A 22,820-nucleotide genomic window follows, 5' to 3' on the forward strand; every position below is an offset into this window, starting at 1 on the left:
GAGTAGCCAATCCGTTTCCCCCGCTCACGGAAGCGGACTGGCTGGTGCACCAGACACCACGGCTGCTGTGTTGACGTCACCAAGTTTAGTGGGTCCCATTACTAGGTATGAGTTATATCCAAACTGTCCGCCCACTTAGCAAGCTTCTCTTAATGCTTGAACCAAAAAATAAGAAAGATCTAAAATTCAAGTGGACCACACTGTAAAAAAAGGTGGGGGAGCGAACTTCTACCATTGAAACCCTTTTAGGGTCACATAAATTTGGATTAATATGATATTTGTTTTTCCCCTTATCCGTTTGTGTGACCTTTTGAACAGATTGGATGGAAAATAAATGCTATGGTGGGCCCTACAGTGAGAACTATTGTCCCTGCTGATATTTGTGGTGTGGTCCACCTAAGTCTTGGATATAACAATTTTTTGGTATCAAGATCTAAACTGATATCTCAACATGGATGAATGGTATGGATATGATAAATACATCATTTTGGAGACCACGTAACTTTGATTTACTTTCAACCGTTCGTACAACTCAGAGCTCGAAGAGCGTCAGCGGGACGCGGATTGCGTCCTACCCCGGCCCGGACGGTAATCCGTTCGGGCAGAGATATGTGGGGCCCATTGTGATGTACGTTTTTTTATCCACGCCGTTTATAGTTTTTATCATATCATTTTAAGGTATGAGAAAAAAAAATGAGCCAGATATATGGCTTAAGTGGATCACAAAGTGTGTATTGAACGTCCACCATTAAAAACTTCCTGGGAGCAGGAGAAGTTTCGGATCAAGCTGATAATTGTTTTTTAAATTCATCCACGTCTACATGACCTTATGATCAGATTGGATGGTAAAAAAAAAACATCACCGTGGCCTTTAGAAATATCTCAACGGTGGATGTCATCATCACTGCAGCTTCCTTTGGTGTGGTCCACTGGACATGTGGACCTGCTTCATGTCCATATTTATACATTAAAATGATCGGATAAAAGCTATGAAAGGCGTGGATAAAACACTTACATCACGGTGGGCCCCATAGGGCCCTGCCCGGAGTAGGACGTGATCCGCGTCCGCGTCAGCGATTGTCTTCGCACGAAACGTACTCACACCAGCAAGGTCGGTGGTGTGTGGTACACCAGCCAATCTACTTCCCCACTCATCATCCACCGTAGACCCAATGGTCCCATGCATGAGAATAATAATCTGATCAGAACCATCCATTTTCTACGTGCATCCATGCAGACACGTTTGGACGGATTCACTTCCAAAATACCCCTCTAAATGTATAATAAAAAACACCAAGAATTAAAGTTAAAAACCAATAACAATTTCTTCTCAATTTGACCTGTAAACATCAACGGCCAAGATCATCCCTCCATCTCATCAAGTGGGCCCATGATGGTTGAGTCTTGAACCCGAGACTCGTGCAAAGAAAATATTGAAAAAGAGGGATGCTTATCTAGAAATCTCTTTCTTTAGCAAAATGCTGATATTAGCAACTTCTCATTAATTGAAAATCACCTATTTATACACCCACCTTGCATTCATGTCCATCCAAAGAGAAATGGCCCACATTCCTTCCATCCTTCTCTTCCTCCTTTTCTCTCTTCCTCCATATCTTTCCACAGCAAGGGTTATCATCAACGATGACTACTCCATTTTTGAAGTATACACCATATGCAAGCAAACCACCGACTTCGATTTCTGTTCCCAAGCTCTCAATTCCGATCCTCGCACTCCAACCGCTGATCTCGTTACCTTCTCTGAGATTTCTCTAGATCTAGCGTCCCGCAATGCGACGGACACGTCTAAGTACATCTCTCAATTGCTCAGCAAGGCCACAGATCCTGTTATTAAGGAACATCTTAGTGTTTGTTCTCAGGCTTACAAGAGCGCAATCGAAGAGATTGGAGAGGCGTATAAGCTTCTGCAGTCTAAATCATATGAGGCCTTGAGCAAGGAGGCGGTGGCTGTCCGTGCGAAGCCAGTAGTGTGTGAGAATTCGTTCAAAGGAACACAGTCGCCATTGACGAGTAAGAATGAGAATTTGGAACGGCTAGCTGTCATCGTTGGGGTGATTGCCGATCTTCTTGGATGAATGTTACCTTAGCCTTTTTCTTCATCTTGGTCTTTGATTACCAAGTAATAAAATAAAGTTATTTCTTTAAACATAGTAAGAAAGAGATTAGATTTTATTTTAGTTGATCGTATTTTTTGGCCTAAGCAATAACAAATGTTTGAGTATTGGACAACCATTATAGGAACAATCGTTCGTGTTGTATCTATCATGTTATCTATATGGGAAATGATAACATGAAGTCGACTTCATGGGAGCTTCTCATGAAGTTGAGTTTTGTGGGAATATTGTGATCTATGTCAAACATCCACCCCATCAATCAGACCCACCCTTCCCTGGTGGACCATGGGACTAAAAATCAGGCTAATCTATCACTAAGGTAGGCCACACTGCAAACAATAGTTAAGAGTGGATACTCACCTATTGAAACCTTTGTGATTGTTTATAGGCCCGTTTAAGATGTGTTCAGGCATCTAAACCATACATTGTGTTTGTTCCACTTGGATGAGGGGTCACACCAAACTTCAGTGGTATCCAAAACTAAGTTATGCCTTGCTTTTAGATGTTTTAAGCATGATTTTACATAGTTTCTAATGACATGTTCAAACTTGAATTTTGGCTAATTTTTGGGATATCTAATAACTTAGAGTGGACCCACCAAATGCATGGTGTAGATGTTTGACATAAATCATGATAGATCCCATAGATCTTGGCCTCATGAGAAGCTCCCATGAAGTCAACCTCATAGTACCATTTCCCTGGTTATTTATACTCGAAAATGTGCATTTTATAAAACATGTAATGTGTACTTGAAAATATATAATCGCACTCGTTAGGTGCTAGACAATATAAACTGGCATGGCGTACGTAGCTTGGCACATATAACAAATGTAAAAGGCATAAAAAATTGAATATGGCAAATTTGTTTGCACTGCATCTATAATAATAGATGGACCACCATTTCTAATTTCTCAAGGACAATAAGAAAATTCCAAAAAAAAATTTAAAAAAAAAAAATAATTGAAAATCTAATTCTTTTGTCGATGTTTTGATGAGGCAAGTAGTAGATCCAATAGCATGCAAGAGAGTTGGAAATGGCCTTACTTTTAGGGTCAATGGTCAATTTGGCTGACCTGGGCTTGCACATGCCTAAACACCCAGCCTGTCTTGATTTCTTTAACATTGATTAACTGTGTGTGTGGATGGGGAACTGGACTTGGGTCCATCAGATCATGTGCTGCGGTTGGATATGCTTTGGCCCACCCCATTTCCCACCCTAGCTTTCAGGTTTCCTCTCTCTCTCTCTCTCTCTCTCTCTCTCTCTCTCTCTCTCTCTCAGGTTCTGAAGGATGAGATTCTGGTTGGTTACCACAGATTGACTATAGTAATTTATTTGTCTGTTTCACCAGCATCTGTGGCCCACTTATATAGAGATGGGCTGATGATCGGAACCATTTATCTTTTGGAGTCTAGTTTTGATGACGAGTCTGATACTAACAATGGTTGGATGATTCTGACCATTGATATGAATAGTTCAAATCTGGACTGTTGGACTTTTAATTAAACTGTGTCCATTAAATGAGACATAAATGGTTGTGATTGAACTGTGAGTCACGCACAGTAGCACTTGAAGATGGATGGTTCCGATCATGGGACCCGATCTGCATGTGATCCCCCTGGGTCAACACGTGTTGGGAAACCTGAGTTGCGAAGGACCCAGATTTTCTACAACGTGGGCTTACATAAAGTTGTGTGGGGTCTACTTGGTAATTTATGTCTAACATCGTCTCACTACAAGAAAGTAGGCCTTTAGCCTCAATTTTTTAGCCTCGGTTCAAAAAAAGGAGGCTAAATGCGGTTTTTAGCCTTGGTTGTAAAGGAACTGAAGTTAAAAATTCATTTTTTACTTCGGTTGGTGAGAAACTGAGTCCAAAAGTCTCCCCTTTTACCTCGGTTGGTGAGTAACTGAGGGTAAAAGTTTGCCCTTTTGCCTCGGTTGTTAAGAATTGAGTCCAAAAGTCTGCACTTTTACCTCGGTTAGTGAGAAACTGAGGCCAAAAGTTTGCCTTTCTGCCTCGGTTGTTGAGAACTGAGACCAAAAATCTACCCTTTTGCCTTAGTTATTGAGAACCGAGGCCAAAAGTCTACCTTTTTACCTCGGTTATTAGAACTAAGGCCAAAAGTCTGCCCTTTTGCCTCAGTTGGTGAGAAACTAAGGCCAAAAGTCCGCCCTTTTGCCTCGGTTGGTGAGAAACTGAGGCCAAAAGTCTACCCTTTTGCCTTGGCTGGTAAACAACTGAGTCTAAAAGTTTACCCTTTTTGCCTCGGTTGGTGAGAAACTAAGGCCAAAAGTCTGCCCTTTTGCCTCGATTGTTGAGAACTGAGGCCAAAAGTCTGCCCTTTTGCCTCAGTTGTTGAAAACTGGGACCAAAAGTCTGCCCTTTTGCCTTGGTTGTTGAGCAATTGAGGCCAAAAGTCTGCCCTTTTGCCTCGGTTGTTGAAAACTGAGGCCAAAAGTCTGCCCTTTTACCTCGGTTGTTGAGAATTGAGGCCAAAAGTCTGCCCTTTTGCCTCGGTTAGTGAGCAACTGAGGCTAAAAGTCTGCCCTTTTTGCCTCGGTTGTTGAAAACTGAGGCTAAACGTTTGCCCTTTTGCCTCGGTTGGTGAGCAACTCAGGCCAAAAGTCTGCCATTTTGCCTCGGTAAGTGAGCAACTGAGGCCCAAAGTCTGCCATTTTGCCTCGGTTGGTGAGCAACCGAGTCTAAAAGTCTACTATCTAAACCATAGTTATCAATCACAACATCTTAGATATATTTGGGAAGTAGTCAATCCACCGTAGCATGCACTGGACCAACGTTTGGATTTTATTAAAGTGGGCCCCACTTGTCAGATATGGAAACGCGAGTATAATCTGTAGATCAAGGATCGGATAGTGTTTTCAACCCCCATCTAACGGCAACTATAAATACCGATTCCTCCATGAAGCCCACCCCATTCCCATTAGCTGCTGTGAATTCACTTTCCTTTCTCGGAAGAGAGAAAAAACGGGGGAAAATCCAAGCTAGGGATACCCTCCAGAAACCCTAACCCTAGCTCTCCATCTAGGGCTTGAAATCTTTATTAGTGGCGCTGAAATCTCTCCTTCAAGAGGATTTTCGTATTCGATTGGGTGCCTGGATTTACGAGAAATCCTTCCTCATCCCAGATCGTTTCAAAGCTCTCTGATCGTTCGATACATCGGATTTCGTCCCGGAGAAATCCGATCTGCAAGCTCAGTCCGTATCGGTTCGCTAAGTAATTTGCCGATGCTCGACGTCATATAGGATTTGATTTCTCATCTAGTGGCCATGTCGTCATCAGGTTATGGTATTCGGATCCTGAAAGGTTGTGATTTTCTCATTGGAGGCTTCATCTTTGTCAGATGGCAGATTCCTCCTTTTTGAAGGTTTTTGATCGAATCAGTTTGAGAAGCAGACATTCAAAGCACTAATCTTGTTTGATCTCTTATCAATTTGGAGTGATTGTGTACTGGATGTTCGACGAAATGGGATTTGAGGCTTTTGAATTGTGATGCGTACCAGATGTTCAATGAAATGCCAAAGGGAGACATGCATGGGATGTGTACTGGATGTTCAACGAAATGGGATTTGAGGCTTTTGAATTGTGATGCGTACCAGATGCTCAATGAAATGCCAAAGGGAGACATGCATGGGATGTGTACCGGATGTTCAACGAAATGGGATTTAAGGCTTTTGAATTGTGATGCGTACCCGATGTTCAATGAAATGCCAATGGGAGACATTCATGCTAAATGTTTGATATGATAACTCATAGAAACTTTGTATTTTCTTGTTGTTTGTGCTCCATGTGATTCTAACTCCATACCAAGGAAAGAACAATTAGCATGTTATTTTTTAGTGGTGTTGGACATTTTAATTGTGACCTTGCTTTGCATCATCTAATGCTTTTATTTACTATTCTGTGCAGTGATATGTGTGCTCAACATGGCAAAGTAGGCATTTTCAATAACGATGGGAAAAACTGATGCAGGCTAATGCAAGGGGTTCTGGCATAGTTGATGTAAGCTGAAGCTGGGGGTTCTGGCATATGATGAGAATTGGATGGTAGGAAATTCGCTTCTATTTATTTTCTTAAAAATCTGTGTGAATTTTCTACTCATGAGATTTTTTCTACCAGAAAGAAAGGGAGTTTGTAATGCAGGGACAAGTGGTTAATTGTCCTGCATCAATTTGGAATTTAGTTCTGTCAATCAATTTATCGTTCTCTGGTCAGATAGGTGATGGATTTTAATTAAGCAGAAGATAGAGTTGTAGATGAAGGTCTTAAGTCGAACCAGAAGATGGAGTGAAATAAAATTATATGATAAATACTTTAGATGAAGCGGAGCAGTTTGCTGAATGTTCAATCTGGAAAGAATTGGTCCGAACTATTAAGTTGTCAAAATTCAAAATTGGCTAAAACTTAATTTGTAGTCTAACATCGATGTTCTGAACACATCTTAATGGTTCAGATTGTGATTTTGATCAAAGGATCATAAAGATTTGATCACCCCTCCCCCTCCAAACAGAAAGACGAGGACAAAAAATCATCAGCCCAGTAGTTGTATCTATTTGTGTCAGTTGTGGCTCACAATAAAACCCTTATTTAGAAGCTTACTGGTTTTGCATTGATTGCTTGCCAAAATGTATAAGCTAAAAAAAAAGTTCTCAAATATTCTTTTGCAGGGAAGGCATTGTCATGGAGAGCTGGGGAATTTACACCAGGTTATGTCATGGTAATTAAAAGCATACATATTCTTCCCATGTTTATCTTAGATTGACATTAATTACTTTGCTATTAACACACATGTAGATTGGAGTAATACCTTGGTTAGTATGGACGGCACGAGTGAGCAAGTTCCTTTAACCAGCCTGGAGTTGAATAAGGCTCCTTTAACCTCCTTGAAGAGATTTTGTTTATTTCTTCATTTTGGTGGGCATGGTGGCTTTATTATTATTATTTATTAAATCAACTTGGTGAACTTTCACTAATTCAATAGTAGCCTTGATAATTTCATACAGCTTTTGGAATTTTTATATTTGTAACATCAACAAAAAAAATTCCCCTACTAGAAAGTATTTAATTCAAGCATATTGTAGGAATCTTGCCATTGCAAACATATTGGTTGGATCTTCTTGTAATGTTCCAAAATTTATTCCTTTCATGAATAAGAACAGGCATTAGCAGAACTCATCATCTATTTTTCTGTCCATTGGTTTTGTCTATCTCATGATAAGCAGGTCTTAAATATGCTTTGCTGCTGGGTCGAAGATCCAAATTCTGAGGCATGCAAGTTGCACCTGCCAAGGATTTTTGACTATTTGTGGCTTGTAGAAGATGGCATGAAAATGCAGGTCAGGAAATAAAATAAACCACCTTTACTTTTATGTAGTGGCATTTTGTCTTTGTTTTTATCCAGTGTCAATTGAATCTGGGTTTCTCACAGGTGTTCAAAATCTAAAACCATTTATAGTTCAGTGCATAAGTGGTCATCGGCATAAATTTTTTTTTTGTTTTTTTTCTGGAGGACATTTGATTCAAAACTCACTTATTGATTGTGGTTAACTGCAGGGTTATAATAGCAGTCAATTATGGGACACTGCTTTCACTGTTCAGGCAATAATCTCAACTAGCCTTCTTGAGGAATTTGGTCCAACTCTTAAGAAAGCGCATGAGTACATAAAGAATTCGCAGGTTTCATTATATTACTTTGGGAGCAGTAGTTTTCTACTCTCTCTCTCTCTCTCTCTCTCTCTCTCTCTCTCTCTCTCTCTCTCTCTCAGTAAATTTTTTAAAGTCAAGTTGTTTTTGGATATCTTGACCGTGGTCCTCCCCTACTTTTTCCTATGACCTGTTCCACTTTGTTTTTGAAGGTTTTGAAGACTGCCCTGGTGATCTTAGTTTCTGGTATTGTCACGTTTCTAAAGGTGCATGGCCTTTCTCAACTAGAGATCATGGATGGCCCATATCAGATTGCACTGCAGAAGGTTTAAAGGTAATTATACACACTCTTGTGTATCTGATTGATTAGGTGCAGGCTTCACTCTTGTGCAGGCTTCACATTTCTAAAGGTGCATGGCCTTTCTGCTTGTGCAGGCTTCACTCTTGTTGTCGCAGATTCCATTAAAAACTGTTGGTGAACCAATCGATGCAAACAGATTGTACGACGCGGTGAATGTCATTCTTTCACTACATCTCTCTCTCTCTCTCTCTCTCTCTCTCTCTCTCTCTCTCTCTCTCTCACACACACACACACACACACACACACACACCCACCCACAGAAGCAAACTAATCCGTTAGGATTGTCCCATTGGGGTGATTTTTGGGTGTGGCCCATCCAGCATTGGAATCATCAGATCAACAGTGTGGATCACCAAATGACAGGGCCCATCCTCAGGTCGTGTATCATGTAGTTCCTTGCCAAGATGTTTTACCGATGAAAGCTAGTTAATTCCATGGATTGTTTAAATATTTGGAGTTTTTCAATTGTCTCCTTACTTTCAAAGCTATTTTCATGCTACACAGGTTTAAATGTTTAATTCCATGCATTGTTTAAATATTTTAAGTTTATTTCATTGTCTCCTTACTTTCAAAGCTATTTTAATTCCACACACGTTTAAATGTTTTAAGTTTTAGTTTCAGCATGGAGATCTGTATAGGAAGAAATGAGAGCGATTTTCAGTTGTTTGATGAGTACGAATCAATTTTTCAATTGCTTAGAGCTCAATTCTTCTGTATTTGTTTTTAAAATGTGGGTTCTACATGGGTTGTAGGAATTCGGATGCCAAGAAGACATGATGTTCTGTGGTGTATTTGATGGCCATGGCCCTTGGGGACACTATGTAGCAAAAAGGGTCAGAGAATCACTGCCATTGTCTCTGCTTTGCAATTGGCAGGAGAATCTTGCTATGAGCTCAATTACATCAGAATTCCTTTTGGAATCTAATAAAATGCTTAATCGATTTGACATTTGGAAGGAATCCTATTTGAGAACTTATTGAAATGAGTGATTCACTTGGGCAAATGAATCATGACCTTGAAGGTTTGAAGAGTGATTTGAATGAAGTTACTAAGGGTAGGGATTGCCTTGATTCTGAGGTACTTGTCTTGAAAGAGCAGCTAGAAATGGCACAAGCTATTGCTGAAGAAAATGAAGCAATTGCTACAGAAGCTCGACAGGTGCTTGCTGATTCTTTTTATCATTACCTTATTTCTGATTTTTTACCCTACTTGTGTCATGTTTAATTCTCAATGTTTTCCCTTTCGATCTCAGATGGCTGAGGCAAGGAAGAACTATGCCGAAGAGGAGGAGGAGGTGAAGCTATTAGAGAAGTCTGTGGAAGAGCTAGAATATACCATAAATGTATTGGAAAACAGGGTCAGCTCATCAATGGTTACTAGGATATATTCGGAACGTTTCCTGTATTAGCTTTAATTCACTTAATAGTTTTCTTAAGTAGCTTTTACTTTCCATTTCTTTTAGGGGGAGCTTGTCAAAGGGGAGGCGGCAAGGCAACGGTTGCAGAGAGAGGAGCTAGAAGGGGACCCTACTGAAACAGTTCATGTGAAAGGCTATGTGGTAGTTCATGTGCAATTGTATTTTGTTTTGAAAACTTTAAATAGACCATTAATTGTTTTGTTGATATTGTGTTGATTGTTGTCTTGATGAATGTTAAATGGGTGAAATATGCATAGGTTCAATCATTTATTGATTATGATATTTTTAGCTTTAGATGATAGAGAAATGAGGTCAAAAACCGAATTTAGCCTCGGTTGATGCCAAAAGAGGCTAAATCCATCTTTCGTCTCGGTTTTGCCTCGGTTACATAAACTGAGACTACAACTCCCGTGGCTAAAGGCTTTAGCCTCGGTTATTGAGAACTGAGGTTAAAAATAGTTTTAGCTTCGGTTGGAGGCAACTAAGGTTAAATTTGGATTTAGTCTCGGTTGGAAATAATGGAGGCTATAATTTTGATTTAGCTTCATTTCAAGAAAACTGAAGCTAAAAAGAATTTTTTAGCCTCACTTGAAGAACCGAGGCTATAAAAGTCATTTTAGCCTCGGTTGCTAAAACTGAAGCTAAAGCCTTTAGCCACGGGGGTTTCAACCTCGGTTTGGATAAATGAGGCAAAACTGAGGTTAAAGGTTTTAGCCTCAGTTTTGAACCTTTTTAGCCACAGTTTTGAACCAAGGCTAAAGCTCCCTTTTCTGGTAGTGCTCCGTCCATCTGTTATGCCAGATCATGCTATGATCATATCATAAAAACCAGGTAGATGCAAAATTCAAGTAGACCACAATGCAGGAAACAGTGGAAGAAATAATATGACATGCGGCTGACATTCAACAGTATACGCAGGCTTTCACTTCCAAAAAGTGGGCCCATGACTGGGTAATCAAGACCATTGGTCCCTCTTTCCACCTTGGACTACCCCCATGTACGAAAGTCCTGCTCCACGACAGGACCGGTTTGGGTTGGGCCCGCACTGTCCTGAGCCTAGCAAGTGGACCCAAGGCCACACCTGAATATTGGTTGGGCTCAAACCTGACTCAGCTCATCGCCTCATACATTGATCAAATCCTGTTCATTGGTACCCACACGAACATTTCTAATCCATCTGTTGCCCAAGTGGGCCACACTTGCATGAAGTAACGTATATCAAGAAAAATGAAAACCAATGGTCTAGATGCGATATGCTTGTGTATCCTAACCGATGATTTCAATGGTATGTATGTGGGATAGATCATAGATTACATTTACCAAGTGGGCCAAAATGACTTGATCTCAAATCCCAACCTTTTAACTTATGGGGCCTAAGCATGGTAGGCCCCAGTTTTTCCCAACAGGCTAGCTGACCAGTTCAAGCCCGGTCCAAAGCTGGTCCTGGCTCGTGGACTGAGCCCCTTCCACCCCAACCCAAAAGAGAGCGGACGCAGATCATGAGGTGTTGCCCACACCACCCCCGGCCCAGCGGTTGAGGTGGATGTGTTGGGCACTGTGGGGCCCACCATGATGTATGTGTTTTATATTCAGGCCGTCCAACTGTTTTGTCATCTCATTTTAGGACATGAAACCAAAAATAAAGTAGGTCCAAAGCCCAAATGGACCACACGACAATAAACAATGGTCATTGAACGCCCACCATTAAAAACTTTTGGGGAGCCACGCTGATATTCGTGTTTTTCCTTCATGCAGGTGTGTCTGACCTAATCAACAGGTTGGATGGCAAATAAACATTATCATGAGCCCCAGGATGGTTTCAACAGTGGGTCTCATTATCTCCACTGTCTTATGTGGCGTGGATCTATTGATGGCGTTCATAAAACACATATTACCACCATGATATATGGGTTTAATCCACACTGTCCATCCATTTTACCATATCATTTTAGTATATAAGCTCAAAAATGAGCTAGATCTAAGGCTCTAGTGGAGCACACCATAGGAAACAGCCGTGATGATGACACCCACCGTTGAAACCTTCTTAATGCCTATTGTTATGGGAAAATATAATCCGACCACCTTCAAGGATAGCTCGACCCGTCCACCTTCAAGAACGGCTCGGACCAACCACCTTTAAGGTCAACGAATGTTTTTCCCCGAAACTCTTTACCTAGGAAAACTGGCATGAAGCTGACGCCCATTCCCACAAACATAGCTCTCGGTAGGATGTGACCCCGAGTTCCTGTTCACCCACACTCACCAGAAACTAGATGACCTGATGAGATTAAGAGGCTATCGAGAACAACTAGATTCGACAAGAGATCAGGTTCGAACCATAGTTCGAATTGATTTAGTCGTGATTAGATTAGCTTGGGTCATCATCGACCGTACAATGGAGCTCAATTCCGATAAGCTTGGTCCGAGTCGTCTTTGGCCGCTCGACAGAGCTCGGCTTAGATGAGCTCGGTTCGGATCATCGTCAGTCCCCCAAGGGAGCCTAACCAGATCGGCTTGACGCAAGACTCCCTTCCCACTAACGCACGACGAAAGTAACCGCCCGACGCACGATTATAGGGTAACCTACAACATTCATCGTTCGCGCACATCTCGCCTAATGATTGAGTTCGTGCCTAAGATTATGGGCCATCCTGCCCTGTGAACGCTATAAATAGAAGACCTATTTACAGTGAAAGGTACGCAAAAACTCTCACCCAAAAACCTCTCTACGCGACTAGACCTAGAGTCTTAGCCTAACTTTGGCATTAGAGGGTCCCCTGATCTATCCAGGGTCTCCTTTGTCTTCTTCCTGTGCAGGTGCTCGAAACTCAAAAGAGAGCGGTCTAGATTTTTGAATCAACACCTATCGCGATGGTTAATTTTCATCTAACCTATTCATAAGGTCACATAAATCTAGATGAGGGAAAACAAAAATATCAGCTTCATCTAAAACTTCTATGGCCTCAAAAAACCTTCAATATAAGTGTTTAAACCTCACTACGTGGTCCACTTAAGCTTTAAATCTGCCTAATTATTTCAGCTTATGCCCTTAAAAGAAGTAGAAAAATGGATAGACTGGATAAAACCCATACATCATGCGTTCCCCTCATAGCCCGTCTGTTTCTAGAAAAGTAATGGTGGCGTAGTACCCAGTCACATTAGATTTTTGGCACTTTTTGTTGGGGGCCATTGCACAAAAACCTTAGGATCTAGCCTCCCAAAAACACTAGAATTATGGGATAATAAAGCAATGAAATAAATCAAAGCACAAACCATACGACACGAGATTTTTACATGGAAAACCCTCAAAGAGGTAAAAACCACGGGACCTCGTCCAGAGCAACAATTCACTATGAAGTAGAATGTTACAACCGATCACAAGCACACACCGCTTGGATCAAACCTTCTTCACTCACGTAGGAGTGGATGAACAATAAGAGAATACTGAAAAGCAAAGAGATCTCACCGATTACGAAGACGTAGAAGCGCTGAGACGTCGAATGCGAAGTAGATCACCTCTACGAGCATAACCTCCCTTCCACAAGCTTCCTCTTTTTCTTTTTTCTTTTTTTCCTTTTCTCTCACCCTTTGATAGCCCTTAACAATTTAGCAAACCCTTGTAAAGCTTTAGGAAACTCTCTTGCATTACCTATAACAGCCCTAGGGACCCAATTTATAGTTTAGAAAACTCTTTTCCGCACCTCTGTGAAAACTGTCTCAAATTTATGCAGTCCGCACAAAATCCGGACATGAATCTACGTAACCTCAACTAGTCGAGCAGAGTCCTCTACCGTTTGAGTGGCCTACTCGACTAGTGGAGCACCCCACTCGATTGGTCGAGCACCACGGTTGAGTGGCCCACTTTGAGTCGAGCGCCACTCGACCGGTTAAGCAGACTCCTCGAGCAGTCGAGTAGTCCACTCAACCAGTCGAGCAGTCCACTCAACCGGTCGAGCAGCTCTATCTACTCTTCTATCCTGGGGAGGAAAACCCCCATCAAATCTCTCCCTTTCCAACTTAGGAAGAATTCACATTCTTCAAGTCAGCCTGGACTTTTCTTGATGTCTTTACCCATGATAAGCATGTCATCAATGTATAATAGCAGAACTAAGAAATTACCATATGAGAACTTGCGCGTGAACACATAGTGGTCCGACTCCTTTCTGTCATATTCATGTTTTAACATAAACGAGTAGAACTTCTTGTACCATTACCATGTAGCTTGTTTCAGCCCATACAAGCTCTTCCTCAGTCTACACACCATATGCTCTTTGCCATTAACTTCGAACCCTTCTGGTTAGTGTATGTAGATCTCTTCTTCCATGTTACCATGGAGGAGGTAGTTTTAATATCTAACTACTCTATCTCCAGATCCATGCTAGCTGCCAACCCAAGCAACACCCGTATGGATGTCATCTTCACCACTAGTGAGAATATCTTCTCGAAGTTTATACCTTTCCTCTGACCGAATCCTTTCACTACAAGTCTGACCTTGAACCTCGTTTGTGAATTTTTCTGTTCAATCTTCTTTCTAAACACTCACTTGTTGCTTAGAGCTTTCTTGCCCTTAGACAATTTCACCATATCATAGGTGTGGTTTTTATGTAAGGATTTCATTTCCTTTTGCATAGCTTTCAACCACTCCCCCTTATACTTGTCGGCTAGGGCCTCAGAATAATCTTCTGGCTCTCCCCCATCAGTGAACATAATGTACTCATGTGGCGAGTACCTCTTGGACGGCTGTCTGTCCCTAGATGACCTTCTCACCTATGTCTCAACAGGTGGATCAGGTGGGGGTTGCTCCCCCGGTCCATCTTATGTAGGAACTCCCTCGTTCTCTACACCTTGCTGTATAAATGTCTTCAATACACTGGTCTTCAAAGAAAACCACATCTCTGCTCCTGAAGAGCTTCTTCTCAGTCGGATCCCACAATCTGTAGTCGAACTTTTCATCACTGTACCCCAAGAACACACATTGCCTGATCTTCATATCGAGTTTGGACCTCTCGTCTACGTGAACGGATGCCCTGTATCCAAACACCCTGAGATAACCGTATAATGGATCTTGTCCAGTCCACACCTTCTCGAGTACTTCTCCATACAACAGGGCTGATGGAGACTTGTTTATCAAATACACTACCGTGTACATTGCTTCTCCCCAGAATATCTTGGGCAACTTTGCATGGGATAACATGCATCTAATTCTCTCTACAATGGGGCGATTCATTCGCTCAGGCACACCATTATGTTGGGGGTCTTGAGAACCATTTGTTCTTGCCGTATACCTAGGGACTTGCAATACTCATGAAAGTCACCAAAGTATTCACCACTATTGTCAGTGTAGATGCACTTTAATGATCTACCTGTCTCTCTCTTGACCATAGCATGAAACAATTTAAATACATCAAAGACCCCGTCCTTGGATTTTAAAGCATAAACCCAAACCCTCCTAGATGCATCATTTATAAAAGTGACAAAATACAATGTCTCACCCAAGGTTTTTGTCCTCATGGGACCACAAACATCAAAATAAACCAAATCTAATGCATGCACTTTATTAACATAGGAAACAGATTTAACAAATGAAACTCTATGTTGTTTCCCTGATAAATAGCTAATATAGGTTTTGAGAGGTATACCTGTCACGTTTGGAAGGAGCCGCTTCTTTGCTAGTAGCTGAAGCCCTTTTTCACTCATGTGGCTTAAACACCTGTGTCACACGTCAATAGCTGAATCTTCCGCTGCGTTTAACCCACCCTTGCACACACTGACACTTACCTTGTAAATGGTGCAACACTTCTTTCTTTTAGCTAAGATCAACGAACCATTGATAAGCTTTCAGCGCCCACCAGCAAAACGGCTTTCATAGCTATCATCAGCTAATCTTCTCGTCGGCATCAAGTTGAGGCAAGGGTCTGGAATGTGTCTCACATCCCTGAGAACCAATGCGCAGCCCACATCGATCTTCACACAAATATGACCGACCTCTACGATCTTCGATATGTTAGAATTTCCCATCTTCACGGTCCCAAAGTTACCTGACTTGTAGCTTGTGAAGAAATCCCTACGTTGAGTCGCATGAAACGAGGCTCCCGAGTCTATCACCCAGTTCGTGTCCTGACTCGTAGCCGTGAGACACACATCATGATCTGCTAAAAGAATAACAACAACGTCGCCATCTGAAGCGACCGCAATGGAATCTGATTCATTTTTCTTCTCCTTTCTTTTTCCTTTCTTGTTATTCTTCTTCTTATGACATTCATGCTTGTAGTGGCCTTTCTTGCCATAATTCTATCATTTAACATCCTTCCTGGTACTCGACTTGCCTCTTAATTTATCTCGGGCATTCCCGCCCTTTCTGTTTTTTCCTCTCCCTCGATCTTGTATCACAAGGGCCTCTTGTTGAGTAGACCCCTGAGACTTCTTCCTTGTCTCCTCATTGAAGAAACAACTAGTTACCTGTTCCATGGACACCTTCCATCTGGTGTGGAGTTACTCAAAGACACTACCAATGTCTCCCAACTATCAGACAATGAGCTAAGCAATGGCAAAGCCTGTAATTCATCGTCCAGGACCATCTTCATAGTGGAGAGCTAGTTCAATATATTGTTGACTTCATTCATGTGCTCGGCCATAGAACCACCATTGTTGAACTTGAGATTCACAAGTCGTCTTATTAGAAAAATCTTATTGCCGGCTGTTTTCCTCCCATACAACCCTTGCAATTTCAGCCATGGGCTAGCGGCTGAGGTCTCCATAGACACATGGTGGAATACGGAATCGTCCAGGCATTGTCTAATAAACCCCATCACCTTCTAGTCCATCTTCTTCCAATCATCATCTGACATATCCTTTAACTTTACTGATATGCCTTGAATTGGAGAATACAAGTCCTTGCAATAAAGCAAGTCCTCCATCTTAGCCTTCCATATGGTCTAATTAGAACCAATGAGACTGATCATCCTTGATGAGCCACCTTCCATAATTCAGAACTGATTCCACTCCGTTCAATCAACCTGAACGCTCTGATATCATTTTGTTGGGGGCCGGTGCACAAAAACCTTAGGATCTAGCCTCCCAAAAATACCAGAATTATGAGATAATAAAGCAATGAAATAAATCAAAGTACAAACCACACGACACAAGAGATTTTTACGTGGAAAACCCTCAAAGAGGTAAAAATCATGGGACCTCGTCCAGAGCAATAATTCACTATGAAGTAGAACGTTACAACCGATCACAAGCACACACCGCTTGGATCAAACCTTCTTCACTCATGCAGGAGTGGATGAACAATAAGAAAATAATGAAAAACGGAGAGATCTCACCGATTACAAGGACGTAGAAGTGCTGAGATGTTGAATGCAAAGTAGATCACCTTTACGAGCATAACCTCCCTTCCACAAGCTTCCTCTCTTTTTTTTTTCTTTCTCTCATCCTTTAATAGCCCTAAACCTTTTAACAAACTCTTATAAAGCTTTAGGAAACTCTCTTGCATTACCTAAAACAACCCTAGGATCTATATTTATAGTTTAGGAAACTCCTTTCCGCACCTCTGTGAAAAACGCTTCAAATTTATGCAGTCCTCACAAAATTCGGACATGAATCTACGTAACCTCGACTAGTCGAGTAGAGTCCTCGACCGGTCGAGCGGCCCACTCGACCGGTCGAGCACCTCACTCAACTGGTCGAGCACCACGGAGTTCTAAAACCAATTGCTTGTTGGACTTTAAGTCGAGTGCCACTCGACCGGTCGAGCAGCTCTGTTTGCTCTTCTATCCTGGGGAGGAAAAACCCCATCACTTTTCAGTAACATTGCGCGACCCATCTGACAGACGAGTCGGCGGTCATGACTAAATTGCGTGGAACCCTCTCTCTCTAGGCCTATGATATGAACGATTTGTATTTTTGTACTATTATGCCATGTGTGCGTTGGAATGGTGCAAAACTAACATTTTAAATAAATGTCCAGCGAGAAGTATATCTCACCATCAGTTTTGATAAGATATCTCAGCCATTTAGCCCTCATTAGTTAATTGCCACCACATTTTAAAGAGAGTGCTCCACAACATTGGGATTTCTACTTTTAGTATATATATATGATATTAGTTGGATATGAAAGAGCTTTTTCTTCTTGGGCAAATTTTTGGGTACGAAGGCAACCCTAGATAAAATCAAACAATGTAATAAAAAAAAAGTTCAACCAAATTATAGAAAATATAACTTTTTTATGTGAAAAAATATTGTAAAAAAATTAGGATACAAAGTGACGATCAATTCAATATAATTTTTTAAAAATACAAGAAATGAATCCAATACAATATATATATATATATATATGTAAGAAATGAATCAACTTAAAGTAAAAAACCCCCACCTTTTTTCAAAATTCTCTTTGGCTTGTCTTTACATGCCCTAATCCTAATTACAAACTTACTCATAAGCTATCATATAAGATTAGAAAACAAAACCTATGCTTATACTTTTCGGTCAATTTGATCGGTTAAAACCGACATATATACTTCATTCATACTGGGTATTAGGGTTGAAAGTCGAGCGGGTTGGTGCTCAACCCTAAACCAACCCAAGGTTCCTATACCTCAACCCTAACCAAGCCCAACCCAACCAAGCTCAGTTGGGTTGGTCGCGTGGATACATACTAATATTTTCGTTATTACATTAGTATATTACATTTCAATACACATCTTATTTTTTGCACCTATGATTTTGTTATGTATGTAGTTATTTACTATAAAGAACTTTATTTTTTCTAAACAAATAAGCTAAAATATATATTTGGGAGAGAGGAATCCGACGTATCTTGTTAGCTTGAGTCATCGGAAATGGCGTGGACCAAAGAGACCCAATGGCATTAGAATTTCCTATGCCTTCAACATAGACGATTTGCACTCAATTATAATTTATAACTTATATATCTGTCGGGTTCAAGTTAGGTCAGGCAATCCGAGACTTCAACCCGAGTCCAACCCAATTTTTATCGACTTAGTGTCTATACAACCTAAGCTTGAGACCAAACGCAATGCATTTTGCTTGAGCCCAACCCAATGTCAAGTCGATCACGGGTTGGTCGGGTTGAACTTGCCCTACTTTCAGCCCTACCGGTTATCCAACCGAATAAATGTAAAACATCACTTTGAATATATGAACAAAATTGAAATTTTTGGTCGAACTGACATAAGCTTTGGTAGAACTGAAAACTCCCTCGATCAACACAAAATCCAATGATGTCGAACTATACAAGCTTGAGATTGAACACATGTGAATATGTCCAATTTGCTTATATGGTCGATTTGTCCTGCTGGCCATGGTTCCATTATCCAAACTAGAGCTAGGCATCGGACCGAGTCGGATTGGATTGGGCCCAACTCGACTCGGCTCGGATTTTATATGGCCTGACTCGAACTCGAACTGATCCGAGATCGAGTCTGGGTCATCTAACCCGCATCGATCCGAATCCCTACTGACCTGAATCAAACCGAGTCCGACTCGGTCAAGAAAACCGAGCCGGATTAGATGGTGCAAGGTTCGGATTCAACTAAGATTTTCTTTCTTCAAGCCGGGATTGTCGGGAGTTGGGATGGGTGTGGCGAGAATCAACCTGGGGTATTCATGCGTTGGGATGGATGATGCAGAGAAGTTGCGTTGGAAGAGGTATAGAGACCGGAGGCAGGAGCGGATGATGGAAGCCATGGTTTCTCAGACGTAGAGAAAGAGGTTTTAGGCTCCACAGTCCCTCGCCTCGAGTGATTAGCCGATGTTTCATAAGAGAAGATTTGCAAAGCACAAACGCGTGTACAGCCCTTCACGTCCGTGCACGGTCACACATGCCAATATGACACATGTAGTAAAGCCCATATTTCCGTGAACTACACTGTTTAGATCTTCATGCTTAAATTAGGCCATTTCACTCTCTAGGTGGGCCATATTATAAAAACAAATGGATGGCTAAAAAAAGATGTGTTTCCATCCATTCGTTTTCTAGCACCTGATTTAAACAATGCCTTCGCCTGATGGAAGGCCACGATCTTACATAATTATAACATGCTGTTACGTTTGCGTATGCAAGAGCAAACACGCATGTGGGCTTAGCACACCTCAACGATTTAAAGTTATATTTCATATATATTTCTTTTGGTATTTAAATATTAGGCCTACTCCATTGCTTTAAGTGTACTATATAAGTCAGTCGTTGATCAGTGACCTACAAACTCATAAATGTAAGTATACGTGTCACCATCTTTGTACTCCCTGTCAAAATGACCGCTGAGGCAAATGGCAATGCAGGTGTGACCAGCCTTTTCTCCGCCGGTTCCAGCCGTTAATAGCTGTATCGATCAGTCTTTGGGAAACGGATTGGCTACTCTCCCTGACATTAGCCTGTGGCTGGTGGTTCGATGCTCTGTGGGCCCCACCATAATGTATGTGTTTCATCCATTCCGTTCATCCATTTTTAAAGATCATTGTAGGCTTGATAAAAATAAAATAAAATTGAGAAGTATATAAATCTCAGGTGGATCACACCACATGAAAACAATAGTAATTGGATATCCACCATTAAAATCCACCTAAGGTCTACTGTACTGTTTATTTGACATCCCATCTGTTGATTAGGTCATACAGGCATAGGTGAACCCAAAATGTTTTTAATGGTAGACGCTCATTCAACACTGTTTCTTGTAATGTGGTCCAACTGAGATTGGGATATACCTCATTTTTTGTCTCATATAGTAAAATGATTTGTAAAAATTGATTGATGGCATGGATGAAACAAATACATCATGATGGCCCCATAGAGCACCTACCAGGGAGAGTAGCCAATCTGTTTCCCAGTCTGTGCGGTTCTTCTCTCTCTTGCAGTTTGAAATCCCTGACGCCGTCATCATCACAGATCATCACCTTAGCCAGTCTTGTAGTCCGTGCGCTACTGAATGAACTTGTTGTCCATTCGCTGGGACATGTATGGATGATGATCAAAGCCATTCAATATGTACGTCCTTTGCACTGGGAAAGATTTTGGTCATGCCAGAGCTAGAGGGAGTTCTGTCATTCCTTAGTTGGACAGATTAGATCGTAGGATGATGAACGGTTCAGATTCAAGTCTATTTCATGTCTCAGTACATCCAATGTGGTCCGCCAGTCGACTACCCACGGGAAGCGGCTTCAGTAGATCCCCGTATCCAGAAAGTTCCGTAGATCTTTCCATGGTGAAGATCCCTCCATCTTTCCAAATGAATACTTCCATCTCTCTCTCTCTCTCTCTCTCTCTCTCTCTCTCTCTCTCTCTCTCTCTCTCTCTCTCTCTCTCTCTACACTAAGATTCATTTCATATAACGAAAACCCAAGAATGTTATCAATGGAGCGGTCCTTAAAACCGCCCCAGATCTCTGAAATGTTCCAAAAGTCCACCCTCGCCTTCAAGATCAAAACATCGAATCCTTTGCCGAAGATGACACCGAATGCGAGGATGCCTACAACAACAACCATAACGATCACTCTCTCCTCGACTCCACCGACGAGATCATCACCAGCCGACGTGTTGTCATAATCAAACCCGACCACAACAAAACACCACTGCCCCTCTCCCAAAACAACTACAATAATCCCCAAACCCTCCAAAATATAATTTCTCCTCTTTTTGCCGCCATTTCCTCCTTTAAAGCTTCCTATCTCCATCTTCAGACCGCTCCGGGTCAGATCTGGTCGGTTCAGTGCGGTTCTTATCGGTTCGGGTATTCGGATCGGATCTGTTCGGATAGACCTCTATCCGGACTCGATCCGAAAAACGATCCGATCTGGATTTCCACACTCGATCAGGCCCGATCTAGGCCCTAGGTTTTGTTCGGAATGGGTCGGTTTGGGTCTGATCGGGTCGGATCCCCCGAATCAGGCCAAAAATGCCCACCTCTAATCCAAACTACTCCTGGGAAGAGAACTACATATGCCCCAGCCACATGAAGTTCATGCGGTTGGAAGCTATGTGGGGCCAACAGAGATTTCCTTGGCAAATTTACACCGTTTAAAATACGATGGGAACCTAAAATTCATACGGACCCAAAACTTAGGTAGGCCACACCACACAAAACAGCAGGCATGAGCACTCAACATTGGAAACTTTATGGGAGCCACGGAGGATTTCTACAGGATGATATTTGTGCCTACCGTTTATCTGAGTTGCAATAACCCTGTGAACGGTTTAGATGGTATATAAACTTTATGGTCGGCTCCAGGAATGTTTCAACGGTGGACATTAAGTTCGCACTGTTTCTCGATGTGTCGCGCGGCTGAGCTTTCTACCCTTTCAAATTTATTTATTTATTTTTCATCTTGAGAAATAGATGGACAGTAAGTGGGTAGGATCCCCGACCATGGGGCCACTATTATGTATGTACCTTATATTTTATATTTAGGTTGTCCATCTATTTTGAAAACCCATTTTGGGCATGATCTAAGAAATGAAATAAATCCAAATTACTGGTAGACCATGATATAGGAAACAATGATAATCGTTCGTCACAACTTTTCATTAGCCACAAAAGTTTTGGATCAAGCTGATATTTCCATGGTCTCTTCATTCATCTTTGTAACCTTATCAAAAGATTGGATGACAAATAAACATTCCAAATTAAAGGCCTCATAAAAATTTTAATGGTGGGGATTCAATTATGACTTTTTCTATGGTATGGTCCACCGAGATTTAGTTCTGCTTCATTTTTAGAATCATGCGCTAAAATGAACTATATATCAAAAAGGATTGACAGTGTAAATGTAAGGCATGCAATGGGGCCATGGTTAGGGAACTACCCACTTCGGTGGATACTAGGATCCGTGTACTCAAAATGTGTTGGATGGAAGATATGATGTAGAACGTAGGATAGATACATTCCCAACATGGTTAGATCAAAACAAGGTTAAATGGAAGTGGTGGTAATCTCTCATATTTGGGCTCAGTGTTATGTATGGCATCACGTAACTTCCCCTATGTACATTTGATTCAAAGAAATTCAATCCGGATATAGAGAAATTGTCGTTTCAAGTGTGAACCATAAATTGGCCATAACTTTTGATGTAGATATCCTTTCAAGACGCAAGACCTACAATATTTACCATAACAAGCCATCCAGAGTCAACCGACCCACGTTGTTAGTCGCGTCCATCTATTTTGCAAGAAAACACACGTTCCGAGTTCAAAAACAAAAATTTAGAGAAAACTTTGCTATTTTTATGGTAT

General features: G+C 41.4%; 2 protein-coding genes across 4 annotated transcripts; both read left to right on the forward strand.

The window, feature by feature from the left end:
- Positions 1-1,559: 1,559 nt before the first annotated feature.
- On the forward strand, positions 1,560-2,093 carry LOC131224876 (pectinesterase inhibitor-like). The gene has a single exon (XM_058220323.1). The coding sequence runs from the start codon at positions 1,560-1,562 to the stop codon at positions 2,091-2,093; it is 534 nt and encodes a 177-aa protein (XP_058076306.1).
- A 5,124-nt stretch (positions 2,094-7,217) lies between these two features.
- On the forward strand, positions 7,218-9,830 carry LOC131225743 (kinesin-like protein KIN-12F). Of its 3 annotated transcripts, XM_058221331.1 has the most exons (5): positions 7,218-7,578; positions 8,415-8,530; positions 8,907-9,312; positions 9,407-9,511; positions 9,617-9,830. In XM_058221331.1, the coding sequence occupies exons 3-5, from the start codon at positions 9,136-9,138 to the stop codon at positions 9,785-9,787; spliced, it is 453 nt and encodes a 150-aa protein (XP_058077314.1). In that variant the 5' UTR covers positions 7,218-7,578; positions 8,415-8,530; positions 8,907-9,135; the 3' UTR covers positions 9,788-9,830. The 3 variants fall into 3 exon arrangements, 2 of the variants coding, with proteins under 2 accessions (XP_058077314.1, XP_058077315.1); XM_058221332.1 differs by lacking the exon at positions 8,415-8,530 and having other exon boundaries at positions 7,218-7,486; XR_009161505.1 differs by lacking the exons at positions 7,218-7,578; positions 8,415-8,530; positions 8,907-9,312 and adding an exon at positions 8,620-8,826.
- Positions 9,831-22,820: the final 12,990 nt, after the last annotated feature.

Source organism: Magnolia sinica, chromosome 14 (genome assembly GCF_029962835.1).
Source record: "Magnolia sinica isolate HGM2019 chromosome 14, MsV1, whole genome shotgun sequence".
In the NCBI taxonomy this organism is placed as follows: Eukaryota; Viridiplantae; Streptophyta; class Magnoliopsida; order Magnoliales; family Magnoliaceae; genus Magnolia; species Magnolia sinica.